Raw genomic sequence first — 23,929 nt, forward strand, 5'->3', positions numbered from 1 at the left:
TGTTTTTCTGGGTTTTATTTGTCAGGTCATTTTAAAAAATGTTTTCAGAAGTAAGGATAGTTGCATTTTTAATGTATATGTTAAACTTTCTGCCTTTGTAAGCCCACTCCTTCACTTATTTCTTCACAGGGCAGCCCAATGGATCCCATGGTGATGAAGAGACCTCAGCTGTATGGGATGGGCAGTAACCCTCATTCTCAGCCACAGCAGAGCAGCCCTTACCCTGGAGCTTCCTATGGCCCCCCAGGCCCACAGCGGTATCCAATCGGCATTCAAGGTCGGACACCAGGGGCCATGGGAGGAATGCAGTACCCACAGCAGCAGGTTTGTGCTAGTTTTTACTCCTCTTCGCCCTACAATTGGTCCTAGTTTCGTCTTTGTCTTTTACACTCTACTGAAGATTAGTTTTGAGAGAATTGGGGAGCATTTCACTGATTTTTTTCTGCTTTTTAAAAATTTTCTTAGTTTCTTGAAATAATCACAGGTATAATCCACCCCCCAAAGAAAGAAGAGTGATCTTCTTAGAACAAAGTGGACAGAATTCCTGTTTGGTAGAAAGCCTGCGTTACCAGCTATATTTGAAAGATTGACCGTGTCATGATTTTGGAGGAAATTATATGTATCTAAGCCCCAAAGTGAACTTGGCTTGCTAATATTTCTGATGTCAGACAGTGTCAGATTTTGAGCTGTGTGTAAACTTCTTAGGGTGAAGTTTTCAGTTATTTAAAGGTTTTTCTCATAAAGGTGGCATCAACTTAATTTTTTAGTCTCCCCAAAAGTTATTTTGCTTTTATTTCTTGACATATTTCTTTTATATCTTTTGAAAAAAAATTCTATATTTCTTATAAGAGAATTTGATGTGTATCAGTTTTCTTAGGTTTGATGGCTTTTGTGTTTTTACATAAAACAAACAAAAAAGACTTTTTCTGCTCTTAAAAAATACATGTTCTTCTCCTTTTACTCTAGAATCAAATAGTTGGAGTTACCTTAAATGACCATCTACCTTCTGGCAGTAGTAAGCCTGCAGTCTCTTGGATACTGGAGAGTGTATCTTTGTAATGTTGGCCTGAGGAGATTCAGACTTGTTTTAGGGTACTTCATTCCTAGGAACACCAGAAAGGTGGTTTTTTGAATTCCCACACCGTGCCTCTAACCCGTCGGTGCGTCGGACTGATGCCCTGGATGTTTTCCTGCCTCCAGATAGGTTCTTCCACTGTGCTGCCAGCAGCCTGTTCCAGAGTTTCACAATACTTCCTCTCAGGAAATTCTTGCCTATGTTTGACCAGAAATCATTGTGGAGAAAAAACTGGATAGAACTTTTGTTCTCTCTAAAGTGGATAGGGAGGATGATATATCATACTTTATATGCTCCATAGCTGTGTCCTAAAAGTTCACAGTTAAGTTGCACTTGAGCCTTTTCAGAGACTGAAAAATTCTTTCCTCTTTATCTTGGTTTGTCCTTTGGCAATATTTTTATTTTAAGGCAGTTGTAAGGAAAGATAGAAGCAGCTCAGCCTTTGAATCCCAGCTCTTGGTGCTTTAAATGGCTTTTGTTATTGTCAGAAGTTCTCACCCCTTGTTTATTAAAGATCAGCCACTCAGAATTCTAGCAGTCAGTTGTACACTTAATTGTACTTGTAATTTTATTCAGTGTAACTCCTTTCTTCCAGTAATATTTTGCTGCCTAGAGTAAAAATCTTTAGTTGAGGCTGCTAATTTTGAGAGGGAGATAATTTGTAAATGATTGAAAAGTAAGGTGAGAGTTGTGATTTTTTTTTTTCCCTCTCTCTCCCTTCCTTTTTAGTTTTAAAGCTAATTTTCCCTTAGGTGAGGGGAAGAAGGCCCAGGCAGTCGGCTGCTAAAGTCCTGATTCTACTCTACAGCTGATTTCATTTGGGGGCTGACAGTTCTGTGTGATACGCTGGCCACAGGAAGAGCCTAGAGACAGAAGAGCAGTGAGAAACAGCAGGACTGGTGGAGGGAAGTGGATGCCGCCACTCCCTGTTCCTGCACCTTCCTTTCCACCATGTTTTCCTGAAGGGAAATTTGAGAGTCATTTCAAAAGGAGCTGTTCGTGGCAAGCTACTGGATAAACCTTTACCTTTTTCTCTGAATGAGTTGAGGTCTTATTAGAAGTTTAGGAAGTTGGTTTATTTTGCAGTCCCAAAGTGGGAATCTAACAAAAGGAGATGTGTGAAGAATGATTACCTAGGAATATTTTTTTTCATTATTTTCTTTCTATACATGTAAAGCTAAAAGTAGAGGACATACACAGTTACATAGAATAACCTCAGTTTTCTTAGCTTTTTTGTTTTATTTAATTCCGGTGGATCTTACATACTTTTGAAATCCAGTAACTCTTGGATTTGTTTGAGGGGACAAATTGGTAAAGATTACCCACCAAGTATTTTAGCAAGTTTTTAATTAAGATTTTAGATTAGGTATTTTACTGCTAACCAAAAAAACCCACAAAACCGAAAAAACCCCACCTAATTCTGACTAAGCACATATCTTTCTGATAATGAAAGGAAAATAAGGTATCTGGTAAGAAATTGAATGCCCTGGCTGTCAGACTTCCATATAGAGTTAATCATAATTGAGGGTTCTAAATAATCTTCATTGCTTTTTTACTTTTTCATTTAGTTATGATATGGCCTTGAAATATTGTATCTTGTTTTGAAATCTGAAAGGCTAAACTGCTAGTGCATTTTTGAATGTGTGTAACATTTTAAAGGGGGCACACAGAATGGTACCAAGTTCATATGATCAGTTAGGTGTAGGCTAATTAATAGCTTTGGAAAGGAAAAAAAATAGTGCAGGTTTTGGTAAAGGTTATTAGAACACATTTATTTTGTTAGCTTTAGTCTGTGTTCTTTGGTGAGGAATTTTCATTGAGTTGCTTTATTTGTGACTTTTGGATAATTATAAATTTGGGCCACAGACAAGGTCCTGGCACAGTGATTGGCTGCTGGTCCTATCCATCTTCTCCTTGTGCTAGTGTAATTGGCCAAGCATTGTTGTGGTCATGGCTGCTAATGTTCTTCAGGGAAAAAGTTGGAAGATAAGGATGACATTGAGTTTTTATTGAGTGGACATCCCCACCTAAGCATGACTTTACTCTGGATGGCCTCCAAAGCTTTCTGTGCTTGGTTTGTGAACCTCTAATGAGCTGAATCCAGTTCATTTAATATTGCTCATATATTTCTGCAAAGGATTAAAATGCAGGAATTCAAGTTTGTAAATTGAGTTGCCCACTTACCAGCTGAGTGGTAAGTTGTGTTTGGCTCAGGGGTCACAGTTTGATTGCTGGCTGGCGTTCTACTCCTGTGATAGGAATTTTAAATGAGTATTCTATTAGAAAGAACCACAGTGCTTATATGAAATTTAACATGCTTAGAATCACTGCTTACTTTCTGTCTCTGAGAGTCAGAGGGACCTGGCCACTGAGAGTTGAATTTTAGTATTAACCTGGTGATTCTTGATTTGTATGGTGATAATTTTATTTTTGAAATACACTCATGACTGGGTCTTTGAAGCATGACTTGATAATAGTACATCATTTTTGTATTTATTAACTGGAACTAGACTTGTGGTCTTTCATTTGCTGATTCTCTCACATCATCAGGCAAATACATGGCTAAACAGATTAGTTTTGCATGGTGCCCTAAAAACTAGTCTTCTTGGGGTTTTTATTGAGCTGAGAGGGGAAATGAATTTTCTATGCCTCTGTGGAGAATGTTCTGCCTCTAGGCTCCTGGAATTCAAACCTGGGGATGGTTAACAGAAGTACACTGGTTGATTTCATCTAATCCAGAGCTACAGAGGATGTATAATCTTTAAGGTTGCTAGAATCTGACTCTGAGTGTTTTAGATTTTGTTTTTTTTTTAGACTTAGACACCAATGTATCCTTTGCTGGATCAGGGATGTGGGTGAGCAGATGTTTTATTTCATTTTTCTTGTCCTTTGTGATCATAAATGTATACATAGGCCTATGCTGACTTGCTTTAAAAAAGATTTTTCATATAAAAGAAATAACATGGAGAATAAATAGGTTACAGAAGCAAAATTATATTTACTTATGTCAAGCAGATTTCAATCATGTGGTTTGAGATTTTTCCTGAGTTATCAAGGGTTATTGAATTGATATTTTAACTCTCCATATCTTGTTGCAGATGTTTTTATAACCTGATACCTGTTGGAATTATAAAACCAGGGAAAGATAGAGGGAAAAGTGAGAGATTTAAGTTCATGAGTGCTTTCGTAATGGGAAAACATGACTTCTTAGTTATTAAAAACACATCTGTATTGTGAAGACTTTTACAACAACAAGAATATGGAACATAATTATTGTTTTGAAAGATATCGTGGAAAAATTAGTAGAACTTGTTCTTGTTAGGGTGACCCATCTGAACTTACCACTTATCACGCTAACAACTGAATTAAAAACTGAGGTTGTTTTGAAAAAGACTTTAAAAATGAATAGGTGTTTTGTGTCTTTATCTTACACACCCTTTGGATGTGTCTGTTTTGCTGTGTGCTTCTTGAGTAAAATATTTATTTCAGAACATAAGCATTTTATTTGGTACCATCTTAACAGCCAAAACACTTCTTCCAATGCAAATGTTTATTTTGGCAGCAGATGTTTCTAAAAGGAGACAAACATTACAATTGTTTGGCTAAAATAAATGTTTTCTTTGGGGTTATTAAGGAGCCAAGTGAGTTCTAGGATTCCCACCTGTGTTACTTTATATTGTCAGTCTGTTCTGGGGAAAAAAATTGCTTTTTAAAATATAGTTAAAACTGTGTTTTGATATAGTTTGAGCAGTGTTTCTGAAAAGTAAGGAAGAATGGAGTGAGGAGGACTGGTTAAATTCCAGAGTTTTTTGACATGAAATGTTTGTTTAGACTTAGTCACTGAATCCTAAGTGTGAATTTAATAGTCAGGGCCTAATTTTGGTTTTCTCTAAAAAAGAGCTTAGACTTCCTATTTAAGGAGCGTAATAGGGTGTGACATGATGAGAAAGGAGGGCTTGACTTAATGAAATAAAGGAAGGCTTAACACAATGGAGAGGAATGGAGAGGAATGGGTACCTAGTGTCTGTTTTACATTCAGAATCTTAATTTTTTGATAGTTTATATTCACTCAGAGACACCTCCCTGTACTAAATAATGTATTAAACATGTATTAGCATGTATATAGATACGTACACATATAAACGAATCAATAAAATGAAGGTAAACTCTTTGGCCAGTAAAATAGTGAATGCTTTGAGATTTCTTTTGCTCTGTTGTTCACAGCATTTTTATATATGCATGTTCTGTACTAAGAGACTTGGAGCCAAGCTGCTTTGCTTGTACACCTGAAACGTTTGGAGTTTTTTCAGCGGATTGCAGATTTGTATAAATAATGGCCTTTTGTTGGCCACATTTTGTCTTCATTTCCTCACTTGTTCTTCATCAGTGAATATGAAGGTATTTAAGGTTTACCAGCAAATACATTTATACCTCACATTTCTGCTTCCAAGTAGATAGCAGATGCTACTGTCTTTGATGCCAAAGTTCCCTGTAGATGGAGTTTTGTACCAAGAAAATATTTTTGAAAAGATCTGTAGATATGATATTTTTTATTTGTGCTTTAAAATTTAAATTTCTGGACTATTTAACTGGTTTTATTTACTTCTTATATTGTAGTTGAATTTCAACATATTTTGAAGCATTTAGTGTGACATTCTTAACAGAGGTGTGTTAGAAGAGATCACATTTCAGGTTAAAGTTTTAAATCTTTAGCCTTTTTTCTTAAAAATAAGGAAAGACCAGGTTTTATACTGGAAAGTTTAATGAGAAAATGTGAAATGATTTCTCTTGTAGTGTGGAAAGCTACTTTTATATTAGGAAGTTTATACTGACATGTAATATCAGTATATATATATATATTTTTTATTATTTTTTTGGGGGTACACCAAGTTCAGTCATCTGTTTTTATACACATATCCCCGTATTCCCTCCCTTCCTTGACTCCCCCCCCCTCGAGTCCCCCCCACCCTCCCCGCCCCAGTCCTCTAAGGCATCTTCCATCCTCGAGTTGGATATTTACATTGTTCTAGAAATTCTTTTTTTTTGTAATTTTAATTTTTATTATTTTTTGGCTGCATTGGGTCTTTGTTGCTGTGTGAGGGCTTTTCTCTCTAGTTGTGGCAAGCAAGGGCTACTCTTCGTTGCGGTGTGCGGGCTTCTCAGTGCAGTGGCTTCTCTTGTTGTGGAGCACAGGCTCTAGGTGCACAGGCTTCAGTAGTTGTGGCTTACAGGCTCTAGAGTACAGGCCCAGTAGTTGTGGTGCATGGGCTTAGTTAGTGCGCAGCATGTGGGATCTTCCCAGCCCAAGGCTTGAACCCATGTCTCCTGCATTGGCAGGCAGATCCTTAAGCACTGTGACACCAGGGAAGTTCCTGTTCTAGAAATTCTAAAGTTTATATACAGTGTACAGTGCCTATTCTCCACTGGTAGCTTATACTGTTTTATCATTTACATATGAGTTATATGTATTTTACATGTACAGACTTTCAACGTAAAATATCTGTTAAGCTTTTCTATTATATTTTTATTTTTGAGGTGTAAATCTTAAGTGTGTGTTTTAGGTAGCATTATAATTACTTGAGTATACTTAAATAAATTTGGTTTATTTGCTTTCATCAAAGAAACATTAAGTATGATATTTATGTTAAAATTTAAACAATTCAGTTAAAGCTAGCCGTAGATATCAGTAAAATCAACCAACCACATTCCTTCATTGCTCCCTGAAAAACAAACAGTAACAACAAAAATACCAGAAGATAAATTGAAAGTTAGACTAAGTGGCATAGCTTAGGCCAGTGTTCTCAAACTTTGCTGAAGGCTAGACACTCCTATGGTGCTTTAAAACCTCCCAGGATATCAATGGCACCTGAATGTAAAAGCCGCCCTCTTTTTTCTGAGCCACACAGGTGACTCCCCTGTGCAGCTGGGGTTAACAACCAGGTGTCAGAGATCCGTAAGCAGCTTCCTGACCTACAGCTGTACTCCCTGGGCAGAAACTCACCACTCAGAAACTCACCACTGCTTAAAGAAATGAAATATTGCCAGAACCAGGAGCTGGGACAGTCCAGTCCCTATCGATTAATGCTTAATCTATGTGCAATATTGGAAAAATCTGTATCTCATTCCACTCATCTGCTAAATGAGTTTGACTGTAAGATCTCCCAGCTTGGATTTTCCCTTTAAGATAATAGTAAGTTAGTCTTTTTATTTTAGTTTTAGATTTTGGAGTCTTGTCATTTCAAATACAGTCTTTTGAAATTTATGGGTTTATGCTTGACAGGTTGTATTAATACAGCTACTAACCCAAATAGTTTAAAATTCTTTCTAAAGTGGAAAGAGCTATATCTTCCTCAAAGATTAGCAAACTGTTGTAATCAGTACAATAACTTATTTTCTAACTTATTATTTTTAAAAAGAAAATTTTCTCTTCTGAATACCTGGTGTGTGTTAGATATGTAGAATGTTGGGTGGTTTTTTTTGTTTGTTTGTTTGTTTTGTTTTTTTAATATGTAGCAAATCTGAAGGTGGAGATGCCAACTTTACTTGGAGTCACAAAAAGAAGCAAAGAGAGATCCAGTAATTACTTACACATTTTACACTATTACTTTCTAAGTAGTTCTGAAAATAGTATGTACTGTACAACATTGGGTTAAACTGTGTACAGTGAATTCTGAATGGAAATAATAAGTTTTAAAAGATTTCTTCTGCGCCAGTACTTTAACTCCTCTTTAACCTCCATAAAGAAGAGTTGGATGGCTTTGTTTTTGTATTTTAAAACAGATTTTTTTCCTAAGGGTAAAAGAAGGCTTTTATGTTAGTAGGAGAAAGTTAAATTCTTTCTGGTAAAAAGTTGTTTATGGCAGTTTGATTATTTTTATATGTAACAAATTTATTAAGGCCATTTGCCCTTATAGTTTTGAAAATAGCTGTAGAAGTTAAACTGTAGTTGTGAATGGAATTAGAAAAACACTTTAGTAGAGAGAGAGAGAGAGAAGAGAAAGAAGGTGGGTGGGAGCGTGAGAGGAAGAGGGAGTACAAGGAGAAAAAGCAGGAAGCCACAGCAGCCTTTCTTTTCTCAGGGTGGCTATGTGGACGCCTCGCTAGCGCTGGGGACCTTGCTCAGTCCAGGTTTCTCCAACCTTAAACAGGAACTCCCTACGTGGAGTCAGGTGTTAGAAAGTTCCTGGAAGTTCTGGAGCTGAGACTTCAGTGTGGTTAGTATGTATATATAATATGCACATCCCTTACCTGCTAACAAAGTCTGAAACCCAAGCTTAGTAACTGTCTACAGCAGCAGGCATTACCCAGCTTCCCATTTCCTACAAAAAAAAGTGTGTTTAATCTAGGGAACAGACTATTGCAAAGATTTAACCAAATTGATCTCCCTTTATTGGTATTAAATCATTAAGAGTATACTTTTTTTTAATTTTTATTTTTTTAAGCTCTTTCTTGGAATATAATTGCTTTACACTTTTGTACCAGCTTTTGAGGTACACCAAAGTGAATCAGCTGTATTTATACATATATCCCCACATCCTCTCCCTCCTGCGACTCCCTCCCACCCTCCCTGTCCTGGCTCTCTAAGGCATCACCCATCATCAAGTTGATCTCCCTTTGTTATACAGCAACTTCCCACTAGCTATCTATTTTACATTTGGTAGTGTATATATGTCTGTGCCATTCTCTCACTTCGTCCCAGCTTCCCCTTTGCCCCCCGTCCCCCCAACCCCGTGTCCTCCAGTCCATTCTCTGCATCTGCATCCTTATTCTTGCCCTGTCACTGGGTTTATCAGTACCATTTTTTTTTTTTTTAAGATTCTGTATATATGAGTTAGCATAAGGTATTTGTTTTTCTCTTTCTGGCTTACTTCACTCTGTATGACTGACTCTAGGTCTATCCACCTCATTACATATAGCTCCATTTCATTCCTTTTTATGGCTGAGTAATATTCCATTGTATAGATGTGCCACATCTTCTTTATCCATTCATCTATTGATGGGCATTTAGGTTGCTTCCATGTCCTGGCTATTGTAAATAGTGCTGCAATAAACATTATGGTACATGTTTCTTTTTGGATTGTGGTTTTCTCTGGGTATATGCCCAGTTGTGGGATTACCGGATCGTATGGTAGTTCCATTTGTAGTTTTTTAAGGAACCTCCAAACTGTTTTCCATAGTGGCTGTATACCAACTTACATTCCCACCAGCAGTGCAGGAGAGTTCCCTTTTCTCCACACCCTCTCCAACTTTTTTTTAAAATAACTATCAAACAGACCAGTGTAATTGACTCTTCAGGGTTAGTCAAAGTTATCACCTTTGTTTTAGAAAACATCAAACATTCAGAAACAAAAAGTAACATGAGTATCAATAGCCAAAAAAAAAGTATTGGAATTAAAATGCAAAAAAAATCATTGCTGAGGTAATTAAGTTTTACTTAATGGTCCTAAGACTGAAAAAATCTAGTTCTGTGTGGTTGTAGGAGCTGGTCCCAAGGAGGGCTGGGGATATGGCTTCTGGGAAGAGAACACCAATTTGAGATGCGCCACACAAAAGACAGCCAAGCAGGGACCGTTTCCCAGCACTAAAAGTAAAAAATTCCTTTTTAATCAATATTATCATCATCATTGCTGCCAGAGAGAACTGGGGAAGAGGTAAGGGTCAGAATAATTGTTGGTTTGCGGGCTTCAGAATACTTCCTTAAAACAGTCAGCCAGGAAAGAGACTTCCCTTTCCTTTAATTACTATGTTACCTTGAAATTTCCAATAAGATTTTGAGATATCCCAATAATCTAGGTATCTTAAACGTTTTACAGCTTTGGAGAGTCTCCTCAGTGTTCTGGGCTTCATACAGAAATACGACTTTCCTTCTCTACTTCCTACCTGTGTGTCCTTTGCCACTTGTCAGGGTCTCGGAGATGGAAGGATCTTATTCCCTGGTACTTGGCCAAATTTTGATAGTTGGAGAGAAGAGGAGAGACCAGAACTCCCTTTCAAGTTCACTGGGCTGCCAGAGAGAGCTCTTTTCCTTGTCCACTGTTGTCTCTGGCTGAGTTCTCCCGTATTCTTCTTCCTTGTTGGCTTCAAAAATAAAGGGTGGGAGGAGTGATAACGTGTGACATCACTGGCCCTGTCTTCACGCCATCAGGTGTATCACAGCACATGTAGAGAAAGTCCTAGATAACAGTTGACGTTTTACTGCACACATGCAGCAGGTCATGAGAGTAATAAAGTACAGGATGAACAATGAAGCAGAGGGATCCGGGGGGACTCCGGTTTTGACCACAGCTGCTGAAAGCTGCAGAAATGGGGCACCGAGCAGCGTGCAGCATGCGTAGTTCCAAGTCACATTCAGCTATGGTCAGTCTCACTGGAAGAGTTTAAGTCATGTGAACGCATCCTAGCTGCAAGGGAGGCTATGAATTTGAGTTCTGAATAACTGGGCAGGGGGCGGAGCAGAGCTTTTGGTTACTAAATCTTTGTAGAGAACACTTGACAGTTCCAAAGTCTCAGCTGTGTAAAAAATACCCTCTCCCCCTCCTCCTACAGTCTTCCTGACTCAGTAAATGGCAGCTTCGTGCTTCTGCTTTGCTTACCCAGGCCAAACTTCACAGTCATCCTCTCTTTCTCAGCCTTGCAATCTGTTAAATAATCCCATTGCCCCTTCTTTCAAAATAGATCCAGAAACTGAGTACTTCTCACCACCTTGACGGCTACCACCCTGGCCAAGCGCCCATCTCCCATCTGGATTATCACGGTGGACTCCAGAATGGTCCTTTTAGAGGATGTCTGTCAGGCCATGGTCTTGCTTCCTTGACTCCCCCCTTCACTCAGGCTCCACTCCTACCCCCCCCCCCCCCCATACCATCTTTCCTCTGTGCCTTTGTGTTTGTTCTTCCTTCTGCCTCTGAGGCTTTGGCCAGGTCTTTGTAAGTCTTGCTCTCTTACTACTTCTAGCTTTCTGTTCAAAGGAATGTTAATTTGAGATGCCGTCTCCCGCGTATTCAAGTAAAAGCACACACTCCTCCCACCGGGTGCTTGTCCTCCTCCCTCCGCGGTGCCTACCACCTGGGTGTGGTTGCTCCTGTTAGGGCATAAGCTCCAGACATCAGGGACTTAGTTTTGCCCCACTGTAACCCATCATCTAGAACAGTATGTGGCACTTCACAAACATTTCCAAACAAGCGAAGGAAAGAATTTGCAGAATTGTAGACTGGCCAGTGAAATCCATGGGCCCCAGTGCAGAGTGTGTTAGCAGTGCTTCTGGCACCTGTGCTTGGCTGAGGGCAGGCTCTTTCACTGCACCTCCTTAGTTTCCGGTTGAACTCTTAGTGTCCAGCTCCTTTGCTGATCTGGTAGGAAGCCTGCTGACAGCTCTGAACTGTACTTTTAACCCTGTTTTTAGACTTCTGAGGAGTTTCTGGTACCTGAGGTGGTTACAGCAGGCTGGCTTTCTCTTGTTGCTTATTTCAGTGTACGTAGTGCAGGGGCCTGTATTCCTTCTGGCTGGTACTAACCCAACTGAATAGGTTGGAGACAGCTGCTCCTTGACTGGGTGGCTGGTGACATTCCTCTGAATTCTCTGTAGTGAGTGTAGAGCTCTCAGTGGGGGAGGTGAGCAAAGATTCCAGCTCAGAGCCGAATTAAAGTTGGTGCACGTGTGATGCGAGCTCGGCTCTTCTTCCTAACACCGGTCATCTGACATTGCTTATTGAAGACCCCCCTCCCCCCGCCCCCCGCCCCAATACTTCGGATGCCATTTATAGAAAACAGACGGTTTTCCGGTAGGGATTTACTGCCGGAGGGAAGAGAATTCTGTCCCAATGGAGGCAGAGTTCTCCCCTGTGTGGTGGAAGTATGGGGGCTGTGAAATGGTGGGGGAACATTTTATATCCGTGCTTATACTGGAATTGTGTAAAAGTCAGTGTTTATTTATGGGAAAAAAACCCTTAAATGTGACATTTTAGTTCTCTGTAAGTGGAACTGATAAGTTGAACTCACTCTTCTTAGCAGACATGCTCTATGGGGCCAGAGCACGTCTCTAAAGCTTAGCTTTTAGAAAGGGTGTATTGTAGACAGAGATTTGGAACTGTTGCCTTTACACCCACACTACACTGTAGCTTGTTGCCACAAGCTGAGGTCGTGTCTACACCTAGAGTGAAAGTATACCTAGGAGTAAAGAAAGGTAATTTAGATTGAATTTTAAAAAGTTATTGTCGTGTGGTTTATTCTAGTTGAGGATGCATGGCAGGTAATTTTCACTTTTCAAGAAGTACAGGAGTTATTGGCCGCCTCCTCCCCCACAGTATCACCGTCATCTTCCTGGGCCCACTTTCCTATTATTATTATGAGAGATAGTCACTAGATGACAAATAACAAGTGTGAGCCAGGATTATACTAAGTACTTTTATGTCATACTCATTTCATTCTTGCCCCGCTATTATTTATCTCCATCTTCTAATTATTATTAATAATAATAGCTAGTGTTCCTTAGGCTTATTCTGTCAGGCACTGTTTTTCTTGGTTTATGTGGATTAATTCAGTCCTCACAATGGCCTTCTGAGGTAGGTGTTAGCATCCTCAGTTTATAAATGAGGAAACTGAGGCGAGACAGGTTAATCAGGTTCAAATTTACATGCGTATTAAGTGGCAGAGCAAGGACTTCAGATTCTTGGCACTTTAACTCTGGGCCCATGCTGGCACTACATTTTATGATCCTGGTAAAACTGGAATGCTTCTCATCACTGAGAATAGGATTCATTTGAGTTCTTGATTAATAAGCCTGATGATAAGGTAGCCTCATTTTGACATTGCATATTAGTTTCATGGAAAGTCCTTTGTGACTCTTACCAAGTTGAAAACTGAATGTCTTCCAGACTTGGCAAAAAAAAGAAAAAAAAAAAACAAAAACTGAATATAACTATGTCTCTCACACCTACAGGGTTTTTTAATTGTGAAATTCACATAACATAAAATTAGCCATTTTCAAGTGTACAATTCAGAGACATTTAGTACATTCATACCATCACCTCTATCTAGTTCCAAAACATTTTTGTCACCACCAAATGAGACCCCTGTACCCATTAAGCACTCACTTCCTAGTTCCTGCGCCTGCTAGGTCCCCTCCCCCTGCACCCACTAATCTGCTTTCTGTCTTTATGGATTTACCTATTCTGGATGTTTCATGCAAATGGAATCGTGTAATATGGGACCTTTTATGTCTGGGTGCTTTCAGGGTTCGTCCCTGTGGTAGCATGTATCAGTGCTTCATTCCTTTTGTTGTCTGAGCATTATTCCATTGTGTGGATAATACCACATTTTATTTATCTGTTGATCTGTTGATGGACGTTGGGACATTTCCACTTTTTAGCTATCGTTTATAGTGCTGTTATCGACATTTGTGTACAAGTATTTATTTGAATGCCTCTTTTCAGTTCTTTTGGGTATATACCCAGGAGTAGAATTGCTAAGGCATATGGTAATTCTATGTTTAAGTCTTTAAGGAACTGCCAAACTGTTTCCACAGCGGCTGTACCATTTTTACATTAAAATCATAGGATTTTAGCATTAGTCTGGCATTTACTGAGGCCAGGGCATCTTACCAAACCCTCTCTATATATCATGTCATATGATTCTCACCAAACCTGCGAGGCAGGTAATACTACTTACTTTGCCTGTGGGGAGACAGAGTGATTAGGTAGCTTGCCTGAGGTTATACAAGTAGTAGTAGAGAATTCTGTGTTTCCTTTAGATAGATGGCCTTAAAGACCATCTAGCGCAGGGTCTCACTGTGTTCCGCTAGTGTTAGGCAGGATCGTCTTGGGTGGCATGTATACACAGCATTCAGTAACATTGGATTATATAGTAAGAACTCTCGTGTACATTTTGTCTTTCTTTTGAACTGAGGTATGCTGTAACACCATTCCAAAACTTCATAGCCCCTCCTGCCCTTTCTTCATTTTCTAAAGGATAGGCCTCAGTCTAAGAGGCTTGGGCAGGCATCAGTATCCGGTTAGAATGTAGTCAAAATGTATTGTTTTTTATGCTGTTTATTTTTGTAATCTTCTGTTTATGGCAAGTAATACCAGTTTTCTATTTATGATGGTAAATACAGAGTTTTCTTTTAAAATATAATTATTTGAATTAAAAAATAATTCACTTAAAAAAAAAAGTTCATACTATAAGTTGTTTACTCCCAGTTTAACTCGGCACACATATATTGAATGTCTACTATGTGTTCTGTACTGTACTAGGCACTGGGGAATGTCAAGATGACAGTAACCAGGTCTTTGTTCCCGAGGTGCTCTGCAAAGAGATGAGTTGAGCAGTGTGTAGTGAGTGCAGGTACTGATGTTTAACCCTGGCGCTATGGCAACATGGAGAACACGTCACTGGCTATGGATAGAAAGGGGGAAGTGGGGAGAGTGTTAAACTGTATGTGTGAATACAGACTGATTCTAATTATAACAGGTCCCTACTGAATTTTAAAAGTTGATCTTTCAGATTCAGATAAATACCATTATTGCATATATCCATTAATTAGCCTTTTTTTTTTTTTAGTTTATTGAATTAAGAGAATATAATAAAAAAGTCTTTAATGTCACCAGACATTTATTGATAACTGTAGGGGAACTCAAGATACACTCAAGGAAAGACATGTATGTAGGTACTTAGATGATGGTGTGCTGAGTGCTTGTAGTAAAGATTTGGATAACATGTTCTGTGAACAGCTAAAGCTGCATGGAGTAGGGGAGCCGGTTTCCTGGGATAGGTAGTATTAGACCTGGATCTTGAAGTAGGAGTTTGTTGGGCCTGGGAGAGGAAAGTAGGGGTGCTTCTCAGTTCAACTAGGCTTTAAAGGAATTTTTTAGTGAATTTTACAGATTTTTTCCACATTTTAAGTTTGTAGAAGCATAGAGTCTAACTTTTATTTTTTCTTCTTGTGCCTCCAAAATCTTCCTTACATCATTGCCCATCTCAGTGCTTCAGTGGATCCGTTTGGAAAGTACCAGGGCTCTGGCGTGCAGGCTGGCTGGATTGTGTTTGGTTTTCAAGGGGAGAAACTGTCTCTCCATGCTTAGGGTTCTAGAATGGAGAAAATTTCTAAGCTATTCATGTATCAAGAGGGGGTGGAAACATAATGTATCTATAAACATTGTTTTTAATAAGTAGACCTTTTAAAAATGGCCTGTGACTTCTATCAACCTTATTTTCTTCTGGCTCAGAGATTATGCAAAGTTGTGTCTGCATCATACGGTTACACCTCTGTGGCAGTTAAGTTTATACTCAAACTATGAATACTCACCTGAGCAGTCTGCATTGCTGATGAGTTTTGCTTTTAGGATAGGGACCTGCCAAAAATCTAAAGTAAAATTCAGAGATTATAATCAGTGCTCTGAACTTTTATTCAGGTGTGTTTAACTAGGTGAATGATGATACAGAAATATATAAAAAAGCTAAGTTTTGAATAAAAACTTAAACAGTGTTTATCTTCCCCCTTAAATGAGCTTACTAGTTGACTTTTATGTTCATCTCTGAGCTCTGCTTTTATAAATAGGAATGTAAAAACCTGCACCTCTTATCAGTTTTTCAGATTATTGCCAGTTTTATCTGTTATTAATGCCCCTGATAACATATTTCAGGACATCTTTTTTTTTTTTAATTAGTGTTTTTATTAGTATTCATTATGTTTTTATATTAATGACAAGATGTAAGCTGGCATTATATGATTATTAAAAATTAGTTACATGAAATCCAGAGCCACACGTGTATTGTCAGATGATTTCTTTTCAAGGTAAAGATATAGGGATGATTTATCTTGTTTTAAGTTGATTACCTTATCCTTATAATTCTAATATGAGTAAGGAAGGTCACAAATCCTAGTGTACCCTGATGGCTCACCTGCCGTTTGGAAACCTTGAATATGAACTTAGGTTTTGTTGCTTTGCCGAATATACACACTTTAAACACTACTACAGATAACATATGGTTACAATGTCCAGCAAATTAATTATAAAGATTATATTAAAAAGGACACCAGTGTCAGTGTCAGTGATTGCAAATTTTCCCTCGTTGCCATTGCTGTTATACTTTGCTTAGTTTGGTTCTCGTGCATGGATCATGGGGTCACTCTGATTGGCTGGGCATTGCAGCCGAGCCCAACAGTCTCTTCTTAGTGAATCACATATTCATTCTGAAGGATCTTTCCTCTTTGTATTTAAAAAAAAGAGTGTGCTTTAAAAAATAATATCACAGATATTTAATGTTGGTTGGACACCTGGCTAGAGATGACTCGTGTTAAAGAGGGTCTTTGGTGTGCTCATCACTCAATATAAAGGACTTGCCATGGAGAGGCTCACAGTCTAGTGGAGGAGACATGTAAATTGAAAAGTTAAAAAAAGTTTCCTCAATGTGTGTATGCAGTTTAAAAAATGGTATTGTAAGGCTTCTTGAGAAAAATACCAATTCCTACCCCATCTCTCCTTGCCCATGAGTTCCATTTCCTGGAGGCATCCATTTTCAACTTCTAATGATTTATTCTGGTCCTTAAATCCATTTCTAAATGCCATGATTATGCTGCTATTTTTTTCAAATTTGGTCTGTATCTATTAATTCTACTGTGTAAAAGTTAACTCTTTTACACTGTCCTGCCTTATAGTTCCCTTTCCCTTTCTTCTCCCATTAAGACTAAATCAGCATTCAGTGTTTACATTAATAGGGCTCTATAAAATAATTGTCTTTTGTTGAGATGTGAATTATGAATATATTTCCTTGATATACAATTTTTGGTTATCCTGGAGTTGATAATTGCCTCACTGTTTTACTTTTGAAAAATATATATATATCACCAGTTTATCTTCATCCTCAGGTAGAACTGAACAGGTTCTCTCAATAAGGTGGAACCCATCAATTAATCAACTCTATTCAGTGTTTTTCATGTTCTTGGATGCCCACTCTCTTTTGAATAGCTGTTTTGTGTTTGGAGAAATGCCCACATTTAAAAGCTCTGCCTCTACAGTTTAGAAGTCAAATTCATAGCCTCCCTTGCAGCTAGGATACATTCAGATGACTTAAATTCTTTCAGTTACACTGACCACAGTAGATTTTGATCTGGAATGAAACATGTTGCATGTTGCTTGTTTCCAAATTTCTGTGGCTCTTGGCAAGCAGTGGTTGAGTCCCTAGTCAGAATTGGAATCCCTCTGCCTCATTCTCCATTCTAAACTCTGTTACTCTCATGTCTTGCTGCATGTGTGTAGTAAAATTTCCCATAACCATCATTCTTAGAATTACTTTGGCCTCAAACTCAGTTTTCTGAATCCATGTCTTCACGTATTTCCTCATTTTAGTGGGGTATATTCTCCAGTAGCTCCTTAAGAAGGGTGCAGGAGAGGAAAGTTTCCCTGCATGTCAGAAAGATGCCATTTCTACCGTTACACTTGATCTGTTGTTTGGTTGAGAATAGAATTCTAGATTGGAAATAATTTTCCTTCAGAAGTATTTATTCAGTTGTTCTCTAAGCTTCTGTTGAGAAATCCAGTGCCTAATCCTTTTTATGTCACCTATTTTTTCCTCTCTGGTGACTTTAGAAGCTTTTTATTTCTCTTATTCTAAAATATTGATGAACCTTGGAGTTGGTATTTTTCTGTTCGTTTTGCTGCACCAATCCAGTGTGAAACTCAATTCTGGGAGTATTTTGGAAGGGAGGGCTGTCATTTCTTTGATAATTTCCTTATCTTGATTTTCTCTGCTCTTACTACATGAAACTATTATTAGTTGCATGGATGTTAGAAGTCCTGGACTTGTTTGTTTACTAATTTAATTCTTAATTTTTTAAACCTTTTCTTCTATTCCTTTTTCATCTCTGTCTTTTTTGTTCCTGGTAGACAGTCTTATTTTGTTTTCTAGCCCTTCTGGTGAAGTTTTTATTTCTGTTTTCATAGTTTCGCTTTCCACAAACTTGCCTTTTTAGAAATACCATCTTATTCTTTTTTTTCATGGATACAGTAGTTTATCTTGCTGAAGATCACCTTAAGATCTTTGTTTTTGAAGATTTGCTCCATAGTGTTCTTTGTTTTCTTTGAGTCCTTACTGTCCTTACCCTTTACTGTCTTACCTGTTGGAGGCTTTCTTGAAATGTCTGTGGTAACAGTTTGGTGCACATGGACAGAAAGCTCAGAACTGAGAGAAAGCTCTGTGTACTCAGACAGGCATGTCCACTGCTGGGCCTGGATGATGGGGAGGGGATCAGACCATTTGAGACCCCTCAAATGTTATCTGAATTCTCCCCTCCCCACAGTAACTCATCCTGAGGGGAAGTCAGGGCCTCTGAAGGCTGAGTGTGTGTGTGTGTGTGTGTGTGTGTGTGTGTGTGTGTGTGTGTGTGTGTGTCCGTGTGTGTGTCTTTACGTTTAATCCTCTCTTTTCCAGTGACTCCTCTCTATTGGGAACCCCTCCAGATGGTAATCCTCTTGACTTCTGACAGGATTGGGGTGGGGATTAGGAAGGGGGGCTCTGAATGACTCCTTACAGATATTCCACCCAGCCTCCTGCCACCCTCTCATTCCTGAGTCTTTGGGGTTCTGAGCTTTAATTAGTTTGCTTCTTATCCTCTCACCTAGAACAAATTAAAACTTTAATTATCACTTGTCTATCTGCTTTACTCCTTCCAAAAATTTTTTGACCTCTCTTATCTGCTGTCATCTCATCTTAGGTTTTCTTTGTCCTTGTGAGTTTATAGTTTAAAACAATTCCTTTACTCTTATTTTAATGGGGTTCTATGAGGAGTAAACATGATTATCTGACATGTTTACTGGAAATCTCTACAAAGACATCTTTAATAAAGCAGTTTTTTCCCTTACCAATCTTGTGAACTTAAGAGGTTTTCGCAGTGTGCTACCTGGTAAAGCGCTAGACTTTTCAGTGGCTCAAGGAATTTGTAGACTAAGAGTAAACCTATGAAGAAATGAATTGAACAGCACAACTGAAGTGTCCTCTGGTTGGCAGGGAGCCTGGCCCGAGGAGGCTGTGTGAGGCGAGAGTGGCCTTTGTTTAGATTAGCCAGGAAAAGCCTCATGGAATTCAGGAAGTGCTGCTCAGGGGAAAATGATCTCCCCAGCTTTGTTTAGGATGGAGCAAAGGGGAGGTCGGAAGTAAGGAAGGCCAATAAGGCTCTCTTACCAGCCAGAGGAGAGATCAGTGCCCTGTCTGGATAAAAGTTGCCCGCTGAAGGGGAACTGAGAGGGAGAGTCTAGTTGAGAGGGGTGATAGAAAGGAAAAAAAAAACACTGGAGGTTAATGGCATATGAGAGCAGACATTTTAAAGACATTTAGGTCAAAGATGATCCTAGTGTTTTCGGTTTTAAGGATACAATGAATGTGGATACCTGTGATAAAATTATTAATGCAAATCTACAAGTAAATAACATTTTTCTGGTTGCCCTTTGGTTTTAAGAGGAAAAAAAGAGCAAGTTAAGTAAAGTTTTGTAAGCTTACGCATAGAAAGAAATTCCTGCCTGTAGATCTGGGCCTGTACACATTCTGGGCACCCTCTGCGTGCCGGGAGCAGCAGCAGCCTCCCCGCCGCCCGCACCCTGGAGCCCCCGGAGGATCCAGTCAATCCAACGGTTAGAAGTGGCTGTGCTGTTGGCCCCGCTTACCTGCCTCCACCTTGTCCTGTCACCGCACAGCTCTGCTTTCAAGATTGCGAGTTAGAATCATGACAAGGACATGAGAGCCTTCAGTTCTCGAAGAAAGAGGAAATGACGTTCACTTAAGGCAGAAAATTTTACTGATGTCGATGTTTACATGTAGTTTTTAACGATAAAGGATGAAACTAAAAGAACTTTCTGATTAATACTTATTTATCCAGAAAATTACATTAACCATAGTAGCTTAATCCTTGAGCCCTTCAGTGTTCAGCTGTGATCTTGCTGCACTGGAGTTCTGTCTGAGAGAACAGCTTCATGGTATCTGTATGGGTGGCCCAGTGCCAAGACCAGTGTGAAACTAAGAACCACAACAGCAAACTGTTAGAGTAATTATAACGAAAGTCAAGTTTGTAGCCTTACGTGTCAGGAATAAAAAATAAGAGTCCAGTTTATTTGGCCAGTGTTTGATGTTCACATTGCCGTTTATGTAACTGTACATATGGCCTTTCAAAGTGATTGTGCTTTTTCACAATTAAGTATCTGCCCACTTTTATCAGCTTTCACAAGTGTTATCTTTTTATGTCTCCATCACTATTAAAACACCGATTTGGTAATTAGGATGCTTCAGGAAAAAAAATCTTATGTATCGACCACCATCCTGGCTGGAGGTGGTTGTTATTCTTCCCTGAACATTTTGGTGCCCTGGTGTTGGCTTCATCCTCAGGCCCCCTTAAGTTAAAAATACCTGGTGTGTGGTCTTGCCAGCTGGCCAGAGGCCAGGCTTTTTATAGCCTTGTCTGGCCTGGGAATGGAGCTTAGCACTAAGGGGAGGTGCAGGAGTCGCCCTGTGGGTAGGGTCTGCTCCGGCTTGGGGGGCCCTGCTGCCATCCGGTCTTAGCTCTGTCATCCTAAGTAAAATACAAGGGTAATCTGATGCCAACTCCACCCCCCCCATATCTTTTGGTAAGAAGTTTGTTAAATTAACCAGGGAGACAACTTGAAGTAAATTTTCCCATTATTTTTGAAGCCTGTTGTACCATCTGCTAGGGAGAAACTTTGCCGCCTAAGTACATATACTTTTACTAATTAATTGAGCACCAGGTTCTTAGCGAAACATGTTTATTAAATGTCAACAACTTGGGGACATTTAGTCTTCATTTTTGGTCTTCTGTGTCCAGTGGCATTTTTCCTAAATTATGTCCAGAATTTCCTTGGGATTATGCATGCTGCTTTTTATTCTAAATTGTTGCTTGTTTTTTTCTGAAGATTTCATTTGTTTCCGTCGTTCTTCCCCTGCCTCCCAACAATACCTAGAAAATCATTTTTAGCTTCTTTTCTCCCTACCATCTTTCCTGAGTCCTGTTTCATACACTAAAACCATAGGCTTAAAGTAATAAATGCCATTCACACTTTGTTTTGTTTGGTTATTAAATTTGGTGAAGTGAGGTATGATGATACAGAATTTTCGTTAGAAATAATTTTCAAGCCATACACTTCAGTCAGTCAGGACCTGTGACCCGGTGCTAAGACTTAAGTAACATTCTGCTGTTTCATATTTTGAATTCACAGAAGCTTCTGCATTTACATAGTTTAGAAGAGTCAAATTTAAACACCTCTTTGTGTAAACTCTTACTATCTTTGTTCTGTCCTGAAGAGCAGACACTCATGTTAATTTTCTCCCTCCTCTCTTACCACTTGATGGAAGGGGCAAAAGAAGAAAATGACAAACATTTGTGTGGGTTTTGGGGAGGGAAGAGGTTTTTTGTCCTGCTTTGTTTTTTTTAAAGCTCTTAAGGAGCATGGTTGGTAAGCCAATTGTAACAGTTTGTGTGGACTCCCAGGAAGGGAAACCGTGTCATTGGCCCTGACACTGATGATTGAAGGATTGTTCACTTTCTCTTGCGGATTAAAAATGCATGCGAGTACCTTTTTAACACTGAGTTTGCTGAAGCATTACTGCCGTCTTTTTTGTAATACTCCTGTGGATGTTTTTTCACGAAGTGTCTGTCAGAACTTGAAGTATCTTTGCAGAGCTGTCTTTGAACAGGTAGCACTGGACAAGTTTTAGCACCTACATAGTTATTTGATACAGGGCTGCCTATCACTGGGAGAGAATGTCTTGCTTACGTGTCTCAGAGTTGATGGGCAAAGAACTGTGCCAGTTTACATACTGCATTGTACATAATTGCCCCATTCTCATTTCAAATCATCACTTCTTTTTCTGAAAATAGAAAAGATGGGACACAGTGGTCGAAAATCTTCAGAATGCTGGAATAATTTATGATTAGATTGGAGAGCCTTTTTTTTTGCTGGTTAATATGAACTTAGGTGTTCTGATTATGACAGTTCTGGTGATTTTGAACTCCAGCGTTCTCATTCGGGACTGAATTTTCACCCCAACATTCTCATTTAGGACTGAATTTTCACAAGAAACTACATAAATATTTTTCTTTTGGAAGGAACTATTTCTAAAGTATAAGTGGCTTTTGTAAATTCATGTTGTGAATTCTTAATTTTGTAAGATGGGAAATCCATAAAAACAGTCCTATTTTTAATATCCTTTATATTCATAATTTTAAGAGGGTTAGGCTGAATGAATGAAGGCCATTTCCAAATCTTGTTGCTGGGCATGGTATTAGTGTTCAGTAAATGTGGTACCTATAACTACAAATGGGTATGCTTTATTTCCAGGGAAACGACAAACTTCAGTTTTGGGGTGGATGGGACACTAGTTCTGTTTTCCTAATTACAGAGTACTACTTTTGTAAAAGATTAAAACTTTTTTTGAAATGCTTACTACAGAAAATAAAAGGCTAAACATCCTTTGAAATCTCACTTCTCGGGGATAAGTCTAGTATATATTAAAGTTGTAAAATGGTAGGATATTCTACATGTTCTTCTGCCACTTGCTTGCCTTGCTTAATGTATCTTAGACATTTTCTCCCCATTTCCACTATCCATAGTTAGATCATGCTGTACAGGATTCCTTAGGATAGATGTATGTTCATTTATTTAACCAGATTTCTGATTGAGGAATATTTTGGTTGATTCCAGTGTTTAACTATGACAAATGATACTGCAAAGAATGCTCTCTCTTAAAGATTATTTCTTTAAGATAAATGCCTAGAAGTGAAATCGAAGGGTCAGAGAGTCAGGGTTACTTTTCTTGTAATAGGAGAAAAACAGTCAAAACCTAAGAATTTCAACTTCGGCTGGTTGTCTTCTTTTTAAAAAAGTATTCTTTTACTATATCATCAAAAATTAGGACTCTGGGTCAACTGCATTTTGAAGGGGAAAGTCTCTCAGGATTAATGTTTGTTTGGAAATGGAATTTTTGTTATTTGACTTTCTCAGATAGTCTTTGATCTGCAATTGAACAGCCATTCTTTTTAGGAGATGAGTCTTAGAATATTTAAATTTTGCTTGCATTTTCTAATAGATGATTAGTATAATGGTATATATAGTCTATTTGGTGTGAACATTGTTTCCTTCTGTTTTATGATCCACACCAAATACTGTTTAATGTTAGGAAACTTTGAGCTTATTCATTGCCTCTGAGTTCTTTTCGATTTTGTAGTCAAAATGATAGCTGAAGTCTGGAAAGTGGATAATGTTTATTGGTCAGTAATTTATTGAACACTGTTCTGTGCAAAGTGCTCAACAAAGCGTGAGAAAGTTTCTGTGCAAAGTCCTCAGGCAGGTGGGGATTTGATTGGAGTTATGAGACATAAATGCCTAAAAGGATGAAAAGTAATGTGAGGTAGAATAGGGTAGATGGAAACCTTTTGACTAATCTTAACATAGTCGTTTTTAATAATCACAGAGTGGCTCCTCATTGTAATTAGTATGATTCCACAGATAAATATGTAATGTACAAGAAGTTAAGTGATTTTTTTCTCTCTGAAAATTTGTTAGACCTCGTATTTCAGAATTTCTTCTGTGCAGAAAGAATTGTGTAGTTAAATTACCCCTTAAGGCACGTGACAGATAAGTAGTTTTGCTTCAGTCGTTGCAACTGTTCTTTTTTGTTGTTGTTGTTGTTGTTGTTAATGATCTGTGGCTCAGTAGACATGTTTGAAAGCCACTGGCCTGGTCCAAGATGTTAAACTTGCTTATCATCCTTTTTTTGAAGCCACATGGAATTAAAAATTAAAAAGGAAAATGGCTTAGTTTTTTTTTCTGACAAGAGAAATGATAGGTGTTTTCT

The 23,929-nt window shown here is 38.5% G+C and overlaps 1 protein-coding gene across 7 annotated transcripts in view; it reads left to right on the forward strand.

Moving 5' to 3' along the window:
• ARID1B (AT-rich interaction domain 1B) overlaps positions 1-23,929 on the forward strand; it is a 389,909-nt gene that overhangs the window by 47,099 nt on the left and 318,881 nt on the right. For 6 of the 7 annotated variants that reach the window (XM_057739653.1, XM_057739658.1, XM_057739654.1 and 3 more), the window contains exon 2: positions 130-324. The exons of the other annotated variant lie outside the window; for it this stretch is intronic. In XM_057739653.1, coding sequence (XP_057595636.1) covers positions 130-324 — 195 coding nt within the window. The remainder of the gene's footprint in view (positions 1-129; positions 325-23,929) is intronic. 7 annotated transcript variants of the gene reach the window in all.

This window comes from Hippopotamus amphibius, chromosome 6 (genome assembly GCF_030028045.1).
Source record: "Hippopotamus amphibius kiboko isolate mHipAmp2 chromosome 6, mHipAmp2.hap2, whole genome shotgun sequence".
Taxonomy (NCBI): domain Eukaryota; kingdom Metazoa; phylum Chordata; class Mammalia; order Artiodactyla; family Hippopotamidae; genus Hippopotamus; species Hippopotamus amphibius.